Source organism: Oncorhynchus mykiss, chromosome 13 (assembly GCF_013265735.2).
Source record: "Oncorhynchus mykiss isolate Arlee chromosome 13, USDA_OmykA_1.1, whole genome shotgun sequence".
NCBI lineage: Eukaryota > Metazoa > Chordata > Actinopteri > Salmoniformes > Salmonidae > Oncorhynchus > Oncorhynchus mykiss.
The window spans coordinates 3,268,705-3,291,525 of NC_048577.1; the positions used below are offsets into that span (position 1 = coordinate 3,268,705).

At 41.5% G+C, this 22,821-nt stretch overlaps 1 protein-coding gene across 1 annotated transcript in view; it reads left to right on the plus strand.

The window, feature by feature from the left end:
* LOC110489381 overlaps positions 1-22,821 on the plus strand; it is a 124,968-nt gene that overhangs the window by 67,754 nt on the left and 34,393 nt on the right. Inside the window, exons 55-81 of the mRNA XM_036942553.1 lie at positions 10-37; positions 146-230; positions 369-515; positions 724-935; positions 2,364-2,464; positions 2,556-2,674; positions 2,890-3,066; positions 3,178-3,209; positions 3,318-3,415; positions 3,521-3,549; positions 6,805-6,826; positions 6,947-6,974; positions 7,268-7,352; positions 7,775-7,921; positions 11,380-11,591; positions 13,510-13,610; positions 14,738-14,856; positions 15,072-15,248; positions 15,345-15,376; positions 17,775-17,872; positions 18,059-18,081; positions 18,187-18,208; positions 18,357-18,384; positions 18,643-18,727; positions 19,609-19,755; positions 20,011-20,222; positions 22,001-22,104. Of these exons, the coding sequence (XP_036798448.1) occupies positions 10-37; positions 146-230; positions 369-515; positions 724-935; positions 2,364-2,464; positions 2,556-2,674; positions 2,890-3,066; positions 3,178-3,209; positions 3,318-3,415; positions 3,521-3,549; positions 6,805-6,826; positions 6,947-6,974; positions 7,268-7,352; positions 7,775-7,921; positions 11,380-11,591; positions 13,510-13,610; positions 14,738-14,856; positions 15,072-15,248; positions 15,345-15,376; positions 17,775-17,872; positions 18,059-18,081; positions 18,187-18,208; positions 18,357-18,384; positions 18,643-18,727; positions 19,609-19,755; positions 20,011-20,222; positions 22,001-22,104 (2,670 nt within the window). The remainder of the gene's footprint in view (positions 1-9; positions 38-145; positions 231-368; positions 516-723; positions 936-2,363; positions 2,465-2,555; positions 2,675-2,889; positions 3,067-3,177; positions 3,210-3,317; positions 3,416-3,520; positions 3,550-6,804; positions 6,827-6,946; positions 6,975-7,267; positions 7,353-7,774; positions 7,922-11,379; positions 11,592-13,509; positions 13,611-14,737; positions 14,857-15,071; positions 15,249-15,344; positions 15,377-17,774; positions 17,873-18,058; positions 18,082-18,186; positions 18,209-18,356; positions 18,385-18,642; positions 18,728-19,608; positions 19,756-20,010; positions 20,223-22,000; positions 22,105-22,821) is intronic.

A 22,821-nucleotide genomic window follows, 5' to 3' on the forward strand; every position in this document is an offset into this window, starting at 1 on the left:
CATCTGCAGATACCAGAGTCTGTGAAGGCAATGCCAGGTAACAAGTTAATCACCTGTATCTTAGATCTACCTGGTCTTAATCCATTTAGAAAACTCTTATGGTGATCAGTGATATGACCGTTTGTTCTGTTTGATTCTTCTACAGTGATTCGCTACAAAGCTATTTGGCGACATCAAATACAACGAACGTGCCCTGTACCTTTACCCTGGAGGAGTATGCCTGTGCATCGGTGAGATTTTTCCACTACAGCCGTGATTCTAGTGGATGAGAGACAAAGAGATACTGTAGAGATACACCAAGGTAGAGAAAACCTTCTGCATGTATTCATTCACTGACTCCATATATCATCTTTTCTTCTCTCTCGAAGCTGAAAGACTTTACTGCAGAACACCTGGTGTCTCTTCTGAAATGTAACCTGCCCGGCAACTCCTCTCACTCTAAAGAGACGTGGAAGGTTCTCCTCACCAAACTGACCTCTGTCTTAGACCAAGCTCTGGACATGTTCTCCAATATGGTGAGAATATACAGTAGATCAACATTCCTTAAATGTGTGGGGCGCGTTCAGCAGGACGCAACGTTTTGGAAAGTTCACATAGGAATATGCCATGTAGGAATCACGGCGGTTCTATTCATGGTGTTCTATCTGCAACGTTCGAGAGTGTTTTGCAACCGAACGTGGCCCTGTTGTTCTGTTATTGAATGCCCGACCTCTTCCTCCCCAGTCCAAACCTGTCATTGGTCCAGCAGTATCCCAGGCGCTCGATGTGATTGGAGAGATCCGGGTCAACAAACTGACTGAGGATCAGCTGAGAGACAGTGATGTCATCAGGAAGTGGTTCTCTGGCCGTCTGAGAGCGTTCCTGCCGTCTGCATCAGGAGTGTTTCTGCACTGCCTCAGCACCAAGAACCTCAGCTGTGACTCGTATCAACAGATGTATGTTTTATAACCGCCTCGTAACACTAGGTCCTCATAATTTAGATCCTCATAATTTAGGTCCTCATAATTTAGGTCCTCATAATTTAGGTCCTCATAATTTAGGTCCTCATAATTTAGGTCCTCTTTAGCTATACAACATTTGACAGAGGTATATCAAAGAATATTTTATATACCATGTTGTCTTGACAATACCCCTCAGGAGGGGACTCTGTTTGTCCCAGCAATTAGTAGCAGATATTGGTGCGTTCAGCTGACTGAGAGGAATCCAATACAATTTCCTGGATATTTCTAGGTCAAACACAAGGGGAGAAATCATGAGTTGGGGTCAGGGGTCAGGGGTTAACCCACCATTAAGGACGTCGCGCCCAGAGGGTTAACCCTCTAGAAACAAAGTGTTTTCTCAAGGATATTTACTGCCCTAACACATCATTTGTTTTCATCAAGCTTTTTCATTCTCTATTTAAGAACATCTAGTGGTATCTGAAACACATGTCAATATAGTATTTGATGAATCATTAGAAGTGTACCTTATTGCCATTACCTCAATGAAAGCACTAAATATCACAGTTGAAATGTCTAATTGGGTAATGCCACATTTCAGTCAGAAGCACTAAATATCACAGTTGAAATGTCTAAATGGGGTTAATGCCAAATTTCAGTCAGAAGCACTAAATATCACAGTTTAAATGTCTAATTGGGTAATGCAACATTTCAGTCAGGAGCACTAAATATCACAGTTGAAATGTCTAATTGGGTAATGCCACATTTCAGTCAGAAGCACTAAATACTACAGTTGAAATGTCTAATTGGGGTAATGCCAAATTTCAGTCAGAAGCACTAAATATCACAGTTGAAATGTCTAATTGGGGTAATGCCACATTTCAGTCAGAAGCACTAAATACTACAGTTGAAATGTCTAATTGGGGTAATGCCAAATTTCAGTCAGAAGCACTAAATATCACAGTTGAAATGTCTAATTGGGTAATGCCAAATTTCAGTCAGAAGCACTAAATATCACAGTTGAAATGTCTAATTGGGTAATGCCACATTTCAGTCAGAAGCACTAAATATCACAGTTGAAATGTCTAATTGGGTAATGCCACATTTCAGCCAGAAGGAAGTGTGGTTTAAAGTGTTGGAAATGCAGCAGAAATGTATTGGAAAGGTCAGGAAAACCCCAGGGAAGATCTTTAGGCAATAAATGTGCCTGATCTTCTGTGCAGAAGAAAAGGTCATCATTGCTTTCAATTCATTTTCTCCAGTCATTCTGAGCAGATTCTGTCGCAGTCGTCCTCTTCCCTTCTATCGGGTCCTGCTCAAACCGTTCAAACGCTAGAGCAACATTTCTAGGAAGATGCTCCCGGTAGAGGTCCCGCGCGGACCTCGTATCTAGAGGCTTCATGATCTATATTTCCTTTCTCACAGACTGAGGGAGTTCAGCAATCAATTCGACCAAATGGACCAGATGAGACAAGAGCTGGTGGTCAAATACTTCATCCAGCCCTTCCTGACCAAAAACTCCTCAGGTGTGGAAGATAGCAACTAGAGTAAAAGCAGCAAACTGTTCCTCATCTTCATTTAATCTTTGACCTTAACCAATTGGTCTCTTCCCTCCAGACTCTGGCTGTGTGTCCAACTCTAACAGCAGTGTGGCCTGGCTGCAGAAGAACCTGGGGCGGTTTTCAGTCCTGGTGTCCCTCAGCGACCTGTTGAAACTCAACACAGACTTCTCTCCTGTACGTCTCACTTTCTGCCGACTACGCCACTTTGTTTATACATGCATATATTTTACTAAGGACACAATAAATGGGTTGTAAAGTATTCTAGTTAAGTCTGTACATCAGTAATGTTTTCACAGATCAGTTCACCCAGGTTAAAATGTCAGTTTTTTGATGTTGGAGAAGGTGTTTTGAACATTACAATCTCTCTCTTTCCACCTTTCTCCTTCCAGTTGTCAGCCCTGGAGGTTCTCTCTCCAAAACAGACAGCAGAGCTGGTGGTGTTGCCTCTTCCTGGTCTTCCAGGGAAAGATGTCATCATCAACACAGTGTTTGACTTCCTGTCTAAGTCACCAAAGGAGAGGAGACTCCATGAGTTCCTGTACCACCTTTCCAGGCTGTCTGTGGTGGTAATGACCCCAAAGATTATTAGTAAACACCTTGTAAAGCTGTCTTTGAGTTAAAAAAAACATTGTAGTCTTGCTTCAATATGTTGATGTTAACTTCTATCCTCTCCCCAGACTCCAGTCGGCTGCACGGTCTACCAGACCATGTAAGTCTGACTTGAGACAATAGGTTGATTAGGCGATCCATGATATGCGGATCTAGAAAAGATTAAAGAGACCAATCTTTTAAATGACATTGTTTTTGTTTTCCACAGCTTTGTGAGGCTGTACCAAGCCATGTCAGCGTTGCCTCAAGAGATGGAGCCAATCATCTGGGCCAGTGTTTATGACCTCACAGAATCTGCACCAATGGGTGAGTCAGGAGCACTGTCTTTTTCTCAAATCAGATTCCAGATATTATTATTTTTTTTTTTTTAACTCAATTTAATCTCTTTGTATTTTGTTTTCATGTGAATAGATTGTTCTCTGGTACCAGTTAACCAACAGGCAAGTCAGTTCATGTATCATAAAAATGTTTCCAGATTGTGAAAGAACATTGTTCTTTATGCTTCTTATATTACCCTGAACTGAACATAGGAGGAATGGACAACAGTAAGACTCTTCTCAGAGACTTTCCTTAATGATTATTTTGTCTCTCTTTTTTTCTAGTGTCCAGTGTCATCGCACAATGGTAAATTTAGTTTAGTAGACAACAACTTGATACTGAACCCATATTCTTTATCCCAGAACTGCACATTTAATCCAATATCAAATGTTCTGTATCCTTATTTTGTATTTTTATCTCTCTCAGCAACAAGAGTCTGTGCCGGAGTTGACAGGTACAGTAAGACATTATTCAGACCAGACTAGGGTTGCAACATTCTTGTAACTGTCCCAAAATTCATATATATATATATATGTTTTATTCTTGGTTGGAAGATGTAAAGAATAAGGAGGAAATAATCAAGTTATCTGGAATCTTCCAAACTGTTTTTCTGAAAAGTTGGGTATTTTGGGGAACTTCCCAAAATTTTGCAAACCTAGTCCATCCAAATGATTGAAACACACGGATCCTGATTGTGAGAGTTGGTTGTGAGTTTGACACTGATACTTCTGTCTCACCCGTGTTATAGCTCGGCTCTACAACAGCTCTTGGACTCTGGGATCTCGACGGGACGTCTATGTGACTACAGCATCAAACAATACGCCTGCTCACAGGTCTGGGTTGAACTGTCTTGAGACAATCATGTTTGTACTTATATATCACTGGCTTTGTGCTTATAGCCTTTGGCTTTCTGTAGTTACGAGTCACAGAAAAAAACACTACATTTAACTTTTGGATTAGTTATAAACATTCACCGGTGGTTCATGTTAACTACAGTGGGAAGTGACGTGTGGTCGAGCAGTTACAGTCCCTCGGTTCAAATCCGTCCCACAGCCCTTTGACTCACCCTCCGTCTTTCCTACACTTAACCATCTCTTCAATAAAGTCAAAAAAACATCCAAAAGGACTAGGACTGCCTCACTCCCTAAAAGGTTGAAACAATGTGCAATGGAAGAAGTATGGCTAAAGGACTTATATTTTTCCACAGCTGAAAGACCTCAAAGCTGAGAACCTGGTCACACTGCTGAAATGTAAACTGTCAGAGAACAACACAGACTCCAAAGAGACCTGGAAGCTGTTATTCACTAAAGCTTCTGCAGTTCTGGATCAGGCTCTTGTACTTCTCTCCAACCAGGTACGTCTGATTCTGAAAACATTGCGGGTGTCCTTGCCAATGTCGACTTAACCAATTTCTCAGCCCTAGAGTTTCCGAATAGAGCATAAAAATTTAACAATTGTGTTCAAGGCCAGGAATGGTTTAGGGTTGGCCTAGTTTGAGGTTAATGTTCAAGTATGTATGTGGTGTATCGGGTCAGGGTTTGCCAAACCTTGAAGTAACCAACCACATCTCTTCCTCCCCAGTCTGAGCCTGTGATTGGCCCAGCACTATCCCAGGTGCTGGATGTGATTGGAGAGATCAGGGTCAACAGACTGACTGAGGATCAGTTGAGAGACAGTGATGTCATCAGGAAGTGGTTCTCTGGGCGTCTGAGAGCGTTTCTGCCGTCTGCATCCGGAGGGTTTCTGCACTGCCTCAGCACCAAGAACCTCAGCTGTGACTCTTACCAAGCTGTGTAAGTGGTTACTATTTGGGTTTATGACCTTAGTGTGTCAGGTCCTCACAAAGTTAGGTGTTAGGTCCTCATAATGTAGGTATTAGGTCCTCATAATGTAGGTATTAGGTCCTCATAATGTAGGTGTTAGGTCCTCATAATGTTATGTCCCCTAAATGTTAGGTCCTTATAACTTAAACACATTACTCACGTATTACTTTCAGGGTGAAGGAGTTTGGAGCCCAGTTTGATCACATGAACCTAGAGCAGCAGCAGCTGGTTCTGAAGGAGCTGGTCGTCCTCTTCCTGTCTCGACCCACATCAGGTAATCATCAGCTGATTCGATGTTTGTTTTTGAGTTGTTGATTGGTTCGTTTTTCAAGTATATCACAATGTTTTTTCAATTATTTTTAATTTTTTATAGTTGGTGATGACATATAAAAACATTACACAACGTAGACCTGCGAATTTGGATGCATGCCTTTCGCATGTTTGTGTTTTGATGTTTATGTCTGTATGTTAATAATCCCCCTTCTCTCCAGACTCTGGCTGTGTGTCCAACTCTAACAGCAGTGTGGACTGGTTGCAGAAGAACTTGGGGCCGTTCTCAGTTCTTGTGTCCCTCGGGAACCTGTTGAATCTCAACACAGACTTCTCTCCTGTACGTCTCGTTTTCTGCCGACTACGCCACAATGATTATTCGTAGATATTTGTCCTTATCAAGTATTGATAACCGTCTCCTCTCCTTCCAGTTGTCAGCCCTGGAGGTTCTCTCTCCAAAGCAGACAGCAGAGCTGGTGGTGTTGCCTCTTCCTGGTCTTCCAGGGAAAGATGTCATCATCAACACAGTGTTTGACTTCCTGTCTAAGTCACCAAAGGAGAGGAGACTCCCTGAGTTCCTGTACCACCTTTCCAGGCTGTCTGTGGTGGTAATGACCCCAACGATTATTAGTAAACACCTTGTAAAGCTGTCTTTGAGTTAAAAAAACATTGTAGTCTTGCTTCAATATGTTGATGTTAACTTCTATCCTCTCCCCAGACTCCAGTCAACTGCACGGTCTACCAGACCATGTAAGTCAAACTTGAGACAATAGGTTGATTAGGCGATCCATGATATGCGGATCTATTAATTGCATAAATATTCTCTATGTTCATGTGAAAATATTAAAGAGACCAATCTTTTAAATGACATTGTTTTTGTTTTCCACAGCTTTGTGAGGCTGTACCAAGCCATGTCAGCGTTGCCTCAAGAGATGGAGCCAATAATATGGGCCAGTGTTTATGACCTCACAGAATCTGCACCAATGGGTGAGTCAGGAGCACTGTCTTTTTCTCAAATCAGATTCCAGATATAATTTTATAATATTTTTTTTACTCAATTTAATCTCTTTGTATTTTGTTTTCATGTGAATAGATTGTTCTCTGGTACCAGTTAACCAACAGGCAAGTCAGTTCATGTATCATAAAAATGTTTCCAGATTGTGAAAGAACATTGTTCTTTATGCTTCTTATATTACCCTGAACTGAACATAGGAGGAATGGACAACAGTAAGACTCTTCTCAGAGACTTTCCTTAATGATTATTTTGTCTCTCTTTTTTTCCAGTGTCCAGTGTCATCACACAATGGTAAATGTAGTTTAGTAGACAACAACTTGATACTGAACCCCCAATCTTTATCCCATAACTGCACATTTAATCCAATATCAAATGTTCTGTATCCTTATTTTGTATTTTTATCTCTCTCAGCAACAAGAGTCTGTGCCGGAGTTGACAGGTACAGTAAGACATTATTCAGACCAGACTAGGGTTGCAACATTCTTGTAACTGTCCCAAAATTCATATATATATATATATGTTTTATTCTTGGTTGGAAGATGTAAAGAATAAGGAGGAAATAATCAAGTTATCTGGAATCTTCCAAACTGTTTTTCTGAAAAGTTGGGAATTTGGGAAACTTCACAGAATTCTGCAAACCTAGTCCATCCAAATGATTGAAACACACGGATCCTGATTGTGAGAGTTGGTTGTGAGTTTGACACTGATACTTCTGTCTTACCCGTGTTATAGCTCGGCTCTACAACAGCTCTTGGACTCTGGGATCTCGACGGGACGTCTATGTGACTACAGCATCAAACAATACGCCTGCTCACAGGTCTGGGTTGAACTGTCTTGAGACAATCATGTTTGTACTTATTTATCACTGGCTTTGTGCTTATAGCCTTTGGCTTTCTGTGTTTACGAGTCACAGAAAATAAACTCAACTTAACATTTTGATTCATTATAAACATTCACTGGTGGTTTCTTTGAAGTACAATGGAAAGTGACTTGTTTGGTCCAGCGGTTACCACGGCACCCATGTGTCGTTATTGTCAGAGTCGGCATGGAGTCACATCTGACCCACTGCCCTTTGACCCCCTCCCTATCTCCCTTGTCGTTCCAAAACTGTTCTACCTCTTCATTAAAGCAAAAAAAAAACATAAGATTGGAGTGGGAGTGCACCTGCTGCACTCCTTAAAAATGAACAATGTGCAATGGAAGAAGTATTAGTGGCTAAAATACTTCTCTTTTCTTCAGTTGAAAGACCTCACAGCTGAGAACCTGGTCACACTGCTGAAATGTAAACTATCAGAGAACAACACAGACTCCAAAGAGACCTGGAAGCTGTTCTTTGCTAAAGCTTCTGCAGTTCTGGATCAGGCTCTTGTACTTCTCTCCAACCAGGTACGTCTGTTCCTGAAAATATTGTGGCTAATCCGAGAGTTTCCAAATATATTTGGAAACGTTTCGGTAAGGATGTGGTGTATAGGTTCAGAGAACGAATTGAATTGCACAATTTGTTTTCATGAACACATTCATTTTCCATTTTAAATGAATATCTGCTGCTGATGGGATGACTTCTCTAAGCTGAGTGACCGTACAGTGTGTGTGGACACCTGAGAGAACCACAGGGCAGACTGAGTGACCGTACGGTGTGTGTGGTCACCTGAGAGAGCCACAGGGCAGACTGAGTGACCGTACGGTGTGTGTGAACACCTGAGAGAACCACAGGGCAGACTGAGTGACCGTACGGTGTGTGTGAACACCTGAGAGAGCCACAGGGCAGACTGAGCATCTACCACAGGGCAGACTGAGTGACCGTACGGTGTGTGTGGACACCTGAGAGAACCACAGGGCAGACTGAGCATCTACCATCCCACTATCAGATTAGGGATGGTGGCAATTTATGCTTTTTGGCCCAAACTTTTTATCTGACATCACCCACTGATTAACTTTGGGGTGGCAGGTAGCCTAGTGGGTAAGAGTGTAGGGGTGGCAGGTAGCCTAGTGGTTAGAGTGTAGGGGTGGCAGGTAGCCTAGTGGGTAGAGTGTAGGGGTGGCAGGTAGCCTAGTGGTTAGAGTGTAGGGGTGGCAGGTAGCCTAGTGGGTAGAGTGTAGGGGTGGCAGGTAGCCTAGTGGGTAGAGTGTAGGGGTGGCAGGTAGCCTAGTGGTTAGAGTGTAGGGGTGGCAGGTAGCCTAGTGGGTAGAGTGTAGGGGTGGCAGGTAGCCTAGTGGTTAGAGTGTAGGGGTGGCAGGTAGCCTAGTGGTTAGAGTGTAGGGGTGGCAGGTAGCCTAGTGGGTAGAGTGTAGGGGTGGCAGGTAGCCTAGTGGTTAGAGTGTAGGGGTGGCAGGTAGCCTAGTGGGTAGAGTGTAGGGGTGGCAGGTAGCCTAGTGGGTAGAGTGTAGGGGTGGCAGGTAGCCTAGTGGGTAGAGTGTAGGGGTTGCAGGTAGCCTAGTGGGTAGAGTGTAGGGGTGGCAGGTAGCCTAGTGGGTAGAGTGTAGGGGTGGCAGGTAGCCTAGTGGGTAGAGTGTAGGGGTGGCAGGTAGCCTAGTGGTTAGAGTGTAGGGGTGGCAGGTAGCCTAGTGGGTAGAGTGTAGGGGTGGCAGGTAGCCTAGTGGTTAGAGTGTAGGGGCGGCAGGTAGCCTAGTGGGTAGAGTGTAGGGGTTGCAGGTAGCCTAGTGGTTAGAGTGTAGGGGTGGCAGGTAGCCTAGTGGTTAGAGTGTAGGGGTGGCAGGTAGCCTAGTGGTTAGAGTGTAGGGGCGGCAGGTAGCCTAGTGGGTAGAGTGTAGGGGTTGCAGGTAGCCTAGTGGTTAGAGTGTAGGGGCGGCAGGTAGCCTAGTGGGTAGAGTGTAGGGGTTGCAGGTAGCCTAGTGGGTAGAGTGTAGGGGCGGCAGGTAGCCTAGTGGTTAGAGTGTAGGGGTTGCAGGTAGCCTAGTGGGTAGAGTGTAGGGGTTGCAGGTAGCCTAGTGGGTAGAGTGTAGGGGCGGCAGGTAGCCTAGTGGTTAGAGTGTAGGGGTTGCAGGTAGCCTAGTGGTTAGAGTGTAGGTGCGGCAGGTAGCCTAGTGGGTAGAGTGTAGGGGTTGCAGGTAGCCTAGTGGTTAGAGTGTAGGTGCGGCAGGTAGCCTAGTGGGTAGAGTGTAGGGGTGGCAGGTAGCCTAGTGGTTAGAGTGTTGGGGCGGCAGGTAGCCTAGTGGGTAGAGTGTAGGGGTTGCAGGTAGCCTAGTGGTTAGAGTGTTGGGGCGGCAGGTAGCCTAGTGGGTAGAGTGTAGGGGTGGCAGGTAGCCTAGTGGTTAGAGTGTTGGGGCGGCAGGTAGCCTAGTGGGTAGAGTGTAGGGGTTGCAGGTAGCCTAGTGGTTAGAGTGTTGGGGCGGCAGGTAGCCTAGTGGGTAGAGTGTAGGGGCGGCAGGTAGCCTAGTGGTTAGAGTGTAGGGGCGGCAGGGTAGCCTAGTGGTTAGAGTGTAGGGGCGGCAGGTAGCCTAGTGGTTATAGTGTAGGGGCGGCAGGTAACCTAGTGGTTAGAGTGTAGGGGTGGCAGGTAGCCTAGTGGTTAGAGTGTAGGGGTGGCAGGTAGCCTAGTGGTTAGAGTGTTGGGGCGGCAGGTAGCCTAGTGGTTAGAGTGTAGGGGTGGCAGGTAACCTAGTGGTTAGAGTGTTGGGGCGGCAGGTAGCCTAGTGGGTAGAGTGTAGGGGTGGCAGGTAGCCTAGTGGTTAGAGTGTAGGGGAGGTAGGTAGTCTAGTGGTTAGAGTGTAGGGGTGGCAGGTAGCCTAGTGGTTAGAGTGTAGGGGCGGCAGGTAACCTAGTGGTTAGAGTGTAGGGGAGGTAGGTAGTCTAGTGGTTAGAGTGTAGGGGTGGCAGGTAGCCTAGTGGTTAGAGTGTTGGGGCGGCAGGTAGCCTAGTGGTTAGAGTGTAGGGGTGGCAGGTAACCTAGTGGTTAGAGTGTTGGGGCGGCAGGTAGCCTAGTGGGTAGAGCATTTGGCCAAGGAACCGAATGGTTGCTGAATCAAATCCCAGAGCTGACAAGGTAAAAATCTGTCGTTCTGCCACTGAACAAGACTTGTAACCCACTGTTCCCCGGTAGGCTGTCATTGTAAATAAGAAATTGTTCTTAATTGACTTGCCTAGTTAAATAACGGTTACATTTTTAAAAAATGTTTAAAAAAATCTAACCAAATACACTGACTTGTTTAAAGCAAAACAACCAACACTATTAACCTGAAGAATCTAAATCAAATCTGAATGATTGAAAACCCCAGTCCGGTAGGCTACACAACTCAAGTAAAACACAGTTGTCTACAATGGATTTGGTCACAATGACCCAGAAAATTACATTTGTTGTCACTCAACCAGTAAAGCCTATGATTGGTCACAAAAAAAAAGTAAAGCCTATGATTGGTCACAAAAAAAAAGTAAAGCCTATGATTGGTCACAAAAAAAAAAAGAAGCCATTTTACAAGCATCTGAATGCTGAAAGTGTAGACGCATCTGTTAGAACAGGGATAGTTGGATCGGCTTCTGAACTGAAGGAGAGGACGCATCAATTCAGTCACAACAGATAAGAGGTATTTTCAGGATAAAACAACATGAATAAACACATGAGTGAACCAGTGATTTGTCACTTTCCAATCGGTTTTCTGACCGATGTATATATCATTTGGATCGGTTTGGGCTCCCACGGACCGATGCACTTAGTATCTTAAACATTTGAACAGGGAACCAATGCTTATTGGTGAATCGTTACATCTCTATTAGCCATAGAATAAAGTATGCTAACTCCAAGGTTAACCAACGCCTTTTAATATAGAAGTAGCATACAAAGACTCCATCTTGGAAGTTCTCACCAATCACATCTCTTCCTCCGCAGTCCAAGCCTGTGATTGGCCCAGCAGTATCCCAGGCGCTGGATGTGATTGGAGAGATCAGGGTCAACAGACTGACTGAGGATCAGCTGAGAGACAGTGATGTCATCAGGAAGTTGTTCTCTGGGCGTCTGAGAGTGTTTCTGCCATCTGCATCAGGAGGGTTTCTGCACTGCCTCAGCACCAAGAACCTCAGCTGTGACTCTTACCAAGCTGTGTAAGTGGTTACTATTTCGGTTTAGGTCCTTTCTTAGTGTGTCAGGTTGTCATAAAGCAGCCCTTGGGTCCTCACAAAGTTAGATCCTTGTAACATAGGTATTAGGTCCTCAGAATGTAGGTATTAGGTCCTCATAATGTAGGTATTAGGTCCTCATAATGTAGGTATTAGGTCCTCATAGTGTAGGTATTAGGACCTCATAATGTAGGTATTAGGTCCTCATAATGTAGGTATTAGGTCCTCATAATGTAGGTATTAGGACCTCATAATGTAGGTATTAGGACCTCATAATGTAGGTATTAGGTCCTCATAATGTAGGTGTTAGGTCCTCATAATGTAGGTATTAGGTACTCATAATGTAGGTATTAGGTCCTCATAATGTAGGTATTAGGTCCTCATAATGTAGGTATTAGGTCCTCATAATGTAGGTATTAGGTCCACATAATGTAGGTATTAGGACCTCATAATGTAGGTATTAGGTCCTCATAATGTAGGTATTAGGTCCTCATAATGTAGGTATTAGGTCCTCATAATGTAGGTAGTAGGTCCTCATAACTGTAGGTATTAGGTCCTCATAATGTAGGTATTAGGTCCTCATAATATAGGTATTAGGTCCTCATAACTGTAGGTATTAATTGTGTACTGATAATGTAGGTATTAGGTCCTCATAATGTAGATATTAGGTCCTCATAATGTAGGTATTAGGTCCTCATAATGTAGGTATTAGGTCCTCATAATGTAGGTATTAGGTCCTCATAATGTAGGTAGTAGGTCCTCATAACTGTAGGTATTAGGTCCTCATAATGTAGGTATTAGGTCCTCATAATGTAGGTATTAGGTCCTCATAATGTAGGTATTAGGTCCTCATAATGTAGGTATTAGGTCCTCATAATGTAGGTAGTAGGTCCTCATAATGTAGGTATTAGGTCCTCATAATGTAGGTATTAGGTCCTCATAATGTAGGTATTAGGTCCTCATAATGTAGATATTAGGTCCTCATAAAGTAGGTATTAGGTCCTCATAATGTAGGTATTAGGTCCTCATAATGTAGGTATTAGGTCCTCATAATGTAGATATTAGGTCCTCATAATGTAGGTATTAGGTCCTCATAATGTAGGTATTAGGTCCTCATAATGTAGGTATTAGGTCCTCATAATGTAGGTATTAGGTCCTCATAATGTAGGTAGTAGGTCCTCATAACTGTAGGTATTAGGTCCTCATAATGTAGGTATTAGGTCCTCATAATATAGGTATTAGGTCCTCATAACTGTAGGTATTAATTATGTACTCATAATGTAGGTATTAGGTCCTCATAATGTAGGTATTAGGTCCTCATAATGTAGGTATTAGGTCCACATAATGTAGGTATTAGGTCCTCATAATGTAGGTATTAGGTCCTCATAATGTAGGTATTAGGTCCTCATAATGTAGGTATTAGGTCCTCATAATGTAGGTATTAGGTCCTCATAATGTAGGTAGTAGGTCCTCATAATGTAGGTATTAGGTCCTCATAATGTAGGTATTAGGTCCTCATAATGTAGGTATTAGGTCCTCATAATGTAGATATTAGGTCCTCATAATGTAGGTATTAGGTCCTCATAATGTAGGTATTAGGTCCTCATAATGTAGATATTAGGTCCTCATAATGTAGGTATTAGGTCCTCATAATGTAGGTATTAGGTCCTCATAATGATGTGTCCCCATATTGATAAATCCTCCTAAGATAGTCAGTGACATTCGGAAAAGCATTTCGACTTCTTCCTCATCACTCTACACAGGATAACCCACGACGACAAAGCAAAAACAGAAATACTTTATTTACATAAGTATTCAAACCCGCTGCTATGAGATTTGAAATTGAGCTAAGTTACATCCTGTTTTCATTGATCACTCTTGAGATGTTTTCTACAACTTTCAGGGTGAAGGAGTTTGGAGCCCAGTTTGATCACATGAACCTAGAGCAGCAGCAGCTGGTTCTGAAGGAGCTGGTCGTCCCCTTCCTGTCTCGACCCACATCAGGTAATCAGCTGATTGGATGTTTGTTTTTTGATCAGCTGTCACAATGTTTTTTTCATGAGTTGTTTATTATCTTTTTATTTAACTTTTATTTAACGAGTCAGTTAAGAACAAATTCTTATTTACAATGACGGCCTACCAAAAGGCAAAAGGCCTCCTGCAGGGACGGGGGCCTGGGATTAAAATTAACAAATAAATACTATATAAATATAGGACAAAACACTCATGACAACAAGGGAGACAACACAGTGTGTCTTGCGACTGGTATATAGAGATGACCAGTTTACAGAGGAGTGTAGAGTCCAGTGATGTGTCCTGTAAGGAGCATTGGTGGTAAATCTGATGGCCGAATGGTAAAGAACATCTAGCCGCTGGAGAGCACCCTTACCTGCTGATCTATAAATTATGTCTCCGTAATCTAGCATGGGTAGGATGGTCATCTGAATCAGGGTTAGTTTGGCAGGTGGGGTGAAAGAGGAGTGATTACAATAGAGGAAACCAAGTCTAGATTTAACTTTAGCCTGCAGCTTTGATATGTGCTGAGAGAAGGACAGTGCACCGTCTAGCCATACTCCCAAATACTTGTATGAGGTGACTACCTCAAGCTCTAAACCCTCAGAGGTAGTAATCACACCTGTGGGAAGAGAGGCATTCTAACCAAACCACATTACCTTTATTTTGGAGGTGTTCAGAACAAGGTTGAGGGTAGAGGGCAGAGAAAGCTAGTTGGACACTAAGAAAGCTTTGTTGTAGAGCATTTAACACAAAATCTGGGGAGGGGCCAGCTGAGTCTAAGGCTGTATAATATGCATATACAGTGGGGAGAATAAGTATTTGATAAACTGACGATTTTGCAGGTTTTCCTACTTACAAAGCATGTAGAGGTCTGTCATTTTTATCATAGGTACACTTCAACTGTGAGAGACGGAATCTAAAACAAAAATCCAGAAAATCACATTGTATGATTTTTAAGTAATTAATTTGCATTTTATTGCATGCTCATCTTCCTGTTTATAGTTAGTGATATATAAAAACATTCTACAATGTAGACCTGCACATTTGGTTTCGACCAATTGAATGCTTGTGTTTTGATGTTTATATCTGTATGTTAATAACCCTCTTCCCTCCAGACTCTGGCTGTGTGTCCAACTCTAACAGCAGTGTGGACTGGCTGCAGAAGAACCTGGGGCGGTTTTCAGTCCTGGTGTCCCTCAGCGACCTGTTGAAACTGAACACAGACTTCTCTCCTGTACGTCTCGCTTTCTGCCGACTACGCCATCACAATTATGCATAGATATTTGTCCTTGTAATGTGTTAAAGGGGTGTTTTGATGCCCTATATGGATTTTTTTTATAGAAACCTGAGTCTCTATATCAGAAACATGTATGTTTTTGACTCATCTGATAGGGAAATTGTATTTTTGGTTTATTAGGTTTGACAACCTTCTCGTCTCCTCCCTTCCAGTTGTCATCCCTGGAGGTTCTCTCTCCAAAGCAGACTGCAGAGCTGGTGGTGTTGCCACTTCCTGGTCTTTCAGGGAAAGCTGTCATCATTAACACAGTGTTTGACTACCTGACTGAGTCACCAAAGGAGAGGAGACTCCCTGAGTTCCTGCAACAACTTGTCAGCCTGACCAAACAGGTACATCTCTCTTCTGTCCCTGTCTACAAAAATACAGTCTTACAGATAATCATGGATTCAAACCAAATACTAACCTTAACCTTTTTCTGTCTTTAGGAAAATATCCCTTGTGCCTCCTACAAGATCATGTAAGTAGTACTGTACCCATAGATAGGGTGTCCACCCACTCTGCTCAGAATGGGTGAAAACGTGCTTCGGTGATAAAAAATTGCTCTTCCTTTTGTTACGAAATACATTTTACCAAAACAAATATGATTCTTTATATTCTGAATCGTCCAGTGGGGTCTTTCTCTAACGTATAATTAACATTATTTCCAAACAGGTTTGTAACCTAATGCAGAGTCTTCAGAAATGATTCACACCCCTTGACTTTTCCCACATTTTGTTTTGTTACAAAGTGGAATTTAAAATAGATTTCTTTTTTTTCTGTCAACGATCTGCACAAAATACTTTGTCATGTCGAAGTGGATGAAAAATTCCAACATTTGTCCCCCCCAAAAATGATGAAAAATAAAATAAAACACTGATATACAGTATCTTGATTAGATAAGTATTCAACCCCTCTGAGCCGATAAGTCTCTAAGAGCTTTACACACCTGGATTGGGCAACATTTGCCCATTATTCTTAAAAAAAAAAAATTCAAGTTGTTTGTTGCTAGACAACCATTTTCAGGTGTTGCCTTGGATTTTCAAGCAGATTTAATAATAAAACACTGGAGCTCGGCCTCAAGGGAACATTTACCGTCTTCTTGGTAAGGAACTCCAGTGTAGATTTGGCTTTGTGTTTTAGGTTGTTGTCCTGCTGAAAGGTCGATTTCTATCTTACCTCAATATTGTTTTATATTGACCCACTGTAATGGTGATACAGTGAATTATAAGTTAAATAATCCGTCTGTAAACAATTGTTGGAAAAATGACTTGTGTCATGCACAAAGTAGATGTCCTAACCGACTTGCCAAAACTAAAGTTTTTTAACAGGACATTTGTGGAGGGGTTGAAAAACGAGATTTAATGACTCCAACCTAAATGTATGTAAACTTCCTACTTCAACTGCACATGAGGTTTTGACCATTGTTTTTGACCATTGTTTTTGTTAAAGGCGTATCTCCACAATTATTTTACCCATTGGTCAAAAGATGCGTTTTTGATTGGACTTCCTACCATAGATGTTTCTAATGACAACTGCATCTCTTCCACGTGAGGACATCCCATGAGGACATCCCATGAATGACCAATTTTGTGTCAGAAATGACACCCTATTCCCTACATAGTGCACTAGTTTTGACCAGAATGGCACCCTATTCCCTACATAGTGCACTACTTTTTGGCTCCCTATTCCCTACATAGTGCACTACTTTTTGGCTCCCTATTCCTTACATAGTGCACTACTTTTGACCAGAATGGCACCCTATTCCCTACATAGTGCACTACTTTTGACCAGAATGGCACCCTATTCCCTACATAGTGTACTACTTTTGACCAGAATGGCACCCTATTCCCTACATAGTGCACTACTTTTGACCAGAATGGCACCCTATTCCCTACATAGTGCACTACTTTTGACCAGAATGGCACCCTATTCCCTACATAGTGCACTAGTTTTGACCAGAATGGCACCCTATTCCCTACATAGTGCACTACTTTTTGGCTCCCTATTCCCTACATAGTGCACTACTTTTTGGCTCCCTATTCCCTACATAGTGCACTACTTTTGACCAGGGTCAATAGGGCTCTGGTCTAAAGTAATGCAGTATGTTGTAACGGGTTTCTTCCTCCTCCTCTGAGGAAGAGGAGTAGCAGGGATCGGACCAATACACAGCGTGGTAAGTGTCCATGTCCACTTTAATAAAGACTGAACACGACTCAATACAAAAAATAACAAAGTGAATGAAAAACGAAACCCGAAACAGTCCTGAATGGTGACACAAACAACAAAACAGGCCACAATCACCCACCAAACACAGGTGTTTCCAGTCTGTCGTACACACACAGCCCGGCAGTCTCCTGTCCTGTTACCAGCAGCAAGTAGCCCTGTCTGAGAGGAGGGGGAGATGAGAGGGGAGGAGAGGAGAGGGGAGGGGAGAGAGGAGAGGGGAGGAGAGGAGAGGAGAGGGGAGAGGAGAGGGGAGGAGAGGGAAGAGAGGAGAGGGGAGGAGAGGGGGGGAAGACCTAAGTATGATTCTCAATCAGAGACAACTAACGACACCTGCCTCTGATTGAGAATCATACCAGGCCAAACACAGGTGGGAAAAGGCCACCGAAGTATGATTCTCCATCAGAGACAACTAACGACACCTGCCTCTGATTGAGAATCATACCAGACCAAAACACAAAACACAACATAGAAAAACGAACATAGACAACCCACCCCAACTCACGCCCTGACCAACCTAAAACAAAGACATAACAAAAGAACTAAGGTCAGAACGTGACATATGTAGGGAATAGGGTGCCATTTGGGATATACCCATGTAAAAATAGAACTTAAAAACTCTCCTGTTGTTGTTGTTGTTGTTGTTTATTTAGTTTCGCCAGACTGGACCAGGCCGTACCCACTGTTACCATGGAGATAGAGTCCGCCCTCACCTCCAGCAAGACGGCTTTACTACAGACCGTCCCATCAGGTGAGAGACGGGTTTTAATCAACAACACTGGATTCAATTGGCTGAGTCTATTTCCTGTGTCGTGCAATACTTTTGAACAGGACCCTTAGGGAGCACCGTATTGGTTCCAGAGTATTCATGTTAAACATGTTATGAAGAATCACCTTTACTGCCTGACATCTTACACGTTGTATTTCCCCCTCACAGGTTGCATTGTATACAGTGGAGAGGTGAGTATCTGTTTTGAGTTCTGTCTTACAGGCTGATGTGACTGTGTGATTTATCTGGACACTGCAAAGCAGATTGGAACTCATTATATCTCATCTTTCCCTCAGTGCAATGTCACCCCAGTTAATGGTACGAGATATTGTGTGATATATATATATTAATTCACCAAACATTGATTATTATATTATTCAATTGATTTCATAGTGATCAATAATTCCTTGCATTCCATTGATTATTATTCAGAAATAACTAATTGTTCGTTACGTATTGTTTACAGAGACAAAAGTTTGTGCTGGTGTCAACAGGTGAGTTATTCAAAGATCATTTCTGTTCGCTTCTGTTTGTTTTGTGTTTTTGTTTTTAAAAGTTTAAACACAAAAAAAACAACATCTGTTAATTTGTGTTAATTGGTGACATGGTCTCAAGGCTTTTCTAATGCTGCTTTTCACATCTCCTCTTTCCATCACATCTCCTCTTTCCATCACATCTCCTCTTTCCATCACATCTCCTCTTTCCATCACATTTCCAACAACCATCTGAATATCTGTTGTTGATTCCTTCAGCACTGCTCTACAGGGTCGCCTTGACAACGGGCAGATCAGCGCAGTCCTCTGTGATTTCGGCGTCGATGTTTACGCTTGTGGCTCGGTACGAAGAATTCTTCACAACTGTCACATTTCTGTTAAAATTATTATTATTTTTTTTCTAGTTGAACAACCACAGAAGTGACCCAGATGTTCTTGTTTTTTGATTTGGTCTGACTTTTTGTTTGTTTTCTTGTTTCTTTGCTCTCTACTGTGAAGCGTCTCTGGGTCCTTGAAAAGCGATGTATTATTATTATTATATATTATTATATATTATTAGATATCTAAATCTCATGTATTATTATTATTATATATTATTATATATTATTAGATATCTAAATCTCATGTATTATTATTATTATATATTATTATTATATATTATTATATATTATTAGATATCTAAATCTCATGTTTTATTATTATGATATATTATTATTATATATTATATATTATTATTATATATTATATATTATTATTATATATTATTATATATATATTATTATTATATATTATATATTATTATTATATATTATATATTATTATTATATATTATATATTATTATTAGATATTATTATATATATATAAATCTCATGTATTATTATTATATATTATTATTATATATTATATATTATTATTATATATCATTATATATATATAAATCTCATGTATTATTATTATATATTATTATTATATATTATATATTATTATTATATATCATTATATATATATAAATCTCATGTATTATTATTATATATTATTATTATTATATATTATTTTATATTATTATTAGATATTAGTAGATATTATTATTAGATATTATTAGATATATAAATCTCATGTGTTATTATTATATATTGTTATTATATATATTATTATTATATATTACATATATTATATGATTTTGTACATGTTTTTTCTCTTTCTGTCCCTTCTTTACCCTCCAGCTGTCTATGTTGACATCGGAAAACTTGGTGAGCCTGTTGAAGTGTAAGCTGTCTGGTAACACCAGCCACTCAGCACAGATCTGGAAACTGTTCTTCTCTAAGGTCTCGGTGGTCCTGAACTCAGCCCTGGATCTCTTCTCCAACACCGTGAGATAAAACTCTTTATCTAGTCATATCACACTTAAACTGTACATATAAACCTACTGACTAATTATTACTGTATGTAGGTCTCCTCTATTGATCTGGCTTTTCTTTGGTTGTATTTTCCTACAAAGAAAAGGAGACATTATTTTCATACTACCAGTAGATCTGCCAGGGTCCCAAACATGATTGTGAACGCCGACATTCAGTCATTTCCCTGATAATGAAATCGTTGTTTATTTTTAAAACCATGTTCTCCAGACACTAGACCCCAGCTCTCCAGCAGTGTCCCAGGCCCTGGATGCTATAAGAGAGGTAAGGCTGGACAGCTTCAGCCTGGCTAGTCTCAGAGATCAGAAAATCATCAACCTCTGGTTCAACACCAGACTGCGTCCCTTCCTACCTGCCGTCTCCACTGACTTCCTGTCCTGCCTCGGCACCAAGAACTTCAGCTGCTCCACCTACCAGACCACGTACGTATTAACGTTACTATATATAATATAATATCACCTACCAGACCATGTTATAACATCACCTACCAGGCCATGTTATAATATCACCATGTTATAATATCACCTACCAGACCATGTTATAATATCACCTACCAGACCATGTTATAACATCACCTACCAGGCCATGTTATAACATCACCTACCAGACCATGTTATAATATCACCTACCAGACCATGTTATAACACCACCTACCAGACCATGTTATAATATCACCTACCAGACCATGTTATAATATCACCTACCAGACCATGTTATAATATCACCTACCAGACCATGTTATAATATCACCTACCAGACCATGTTATAATATCACCTACCAGACCATGTTATAACACCACCTACCAGACCATGTTATAATATCACCTACCAGACCATGTTATAACATCACCTACCAGACCACGTTATAATATCACCTACCAGACCATGTTACAATATCACCTACCAGACCATGTTACAATATCACCTACCAGGTGATGAAAGGCCCTTTATCTACATCCCCAGAGTCAGATTATATCGTGGATACCCTTTTTATGTCTCTGCATACAGTATGAAGGAAGTTAGCGATAGTTTCGCGAGGCTAACTAGCGTTAGCGCCAGGAATGGAAGTTTATGGAAAGTTCCAGTCATTATGCTAACACTAGTTAGCAATTGCGCTAGCGATAGTTAGCAACTTGCTTCAAACTGCACGCAGAGACATAAAAATGTTATCCAAGAGTTAATCTGACTCCAATACATGCTAACCTCTCACCATTATAATAACAAGGGAATTTAGCATTTTAAATCATACCTCCAAGACATGCTAACCTCTCACCATTATAATAACAAGGGAGGTTAGCGTTTTAAATCATACCTCCAAGACATGCTAACCGCTCACCATTATAATAACAAGGGAGGTTAGCATTTTAAATCATACCTCCAAGACATGCTAACCTCTCACCATTATAATAACAAGGGAGGTTAGCATTTTAAATCATACCTCCAAGACACGCTAACCTCTCACCATTATAATAACAAGGGAGGTTAGCATTTTAAATCATACCTCCAAGACATGCTAACCTCTCACCATTATAATAACAAGGGAGGTTAGCATTTTAAATCATACCTCCAAGACATGCTAACCGCTCACCATTATAATAACAAGGGAGGTTAGCATTTTGGGGGGAGGGGGTGATATTTGTGTGTCTGTAACTTTCTCTCTCATCACTATTCACACATTTTTTCAGGACTATCCATCATCATGGTCACATCCACATGAATGTAGAAGTGTTTATAAACATATTATATTCTTATTTACAATAAAAGAGACTCTAAAGTGACACAACACACTATTTACCACTGATTTCTATTGGGCACGACATTAGCTGAAACAACCAAAACAAACAGCAAATGTATCCAACAAGATTGTAGAGTCATAAGCTTTATGTGATCATCTGGTACTCGGAATATGGGACCAAATATTTACTACTTTAATACACATATAGGTGAATTTGTCCCAATTCTTTTGGTCCCTTAAAAGGGAGGGACTATGTACAAAAGATGTTGTAATTTCTAAACGGTTCACCCGATACAGATCCAAATATACCTCAGATTTAAACCAGATGGTCTGCACTTTAAAAAGACATCTCCAAATCCTGGTCTGCTGCATCAACAACTCTTCACTGTGGAGAGGATTGACTTGTGTCCAAGAGGTTTGCTTTGCAGCGATGATAACCTCTAACCCCTTTGTCTTTTCCCTCAGCGTTCAGATCCTGAGCAGCCACCACTCAGCCATGGACCAGTCCAGACAGATATCAGTCTATACTACCTTCATAGAGGTCTTTCTCTCCAGGAACAACACAGCAGGTACTGACCAATAGGAACTGAGCCTCAGCAGGTACTGACCAATAGGAACTGAGCCTCAGCAGGTACTGACCAATAGGAACTGAGCCACAGCTGGTATTAACCAATAAGAATTGAGCCTCATCAGGTACTGACCAATAGGAACTGAACCTCAGCAGGTAGGAACTGACCAGTAGGAACTGAGCCTCAGCGGGTACTGACCAATAAGAACTGAGCCTCATCATTTACTGACCAAAAGGAACTGAGCCACAGCCGGTACTGACCAATAGGAACTGAGCCACAGCTGGTACTAACCAATAAGAACTGAGCCTCATCAGGTGCTGACCGATAGGAACTGAGCCACAGCCGGTACTGACCAATAGGAACTGAGCCTCATCAGTTACTGACCAATAGGAACTGAGCCTCAGCAGGTATCAAATCAAATCAAATGACACTGGTACTGACCAATAGAGTGCTGAGCCTGAGGGCGCATTACTTTTTCTATAGGCCCTGTTCCAAAGTAATGCCTTGTAGGGAAGAGGGGGCCATTTCAGACACAGCCATTGTCAGTCAAACTGCTGTGTAAATAACACAAAAGTGTTATCTGGAGAGTTACTATGGGATCTTCAATAGACTGGCACTGAAACACCAGCAGGGACTTTTCTCTGACTGTGTTCTCTAAATGTGTTCTCTCTAAATGTGTTGTCTAAATGTGTTCTCTAAATGTGTTCTCTAAATGTG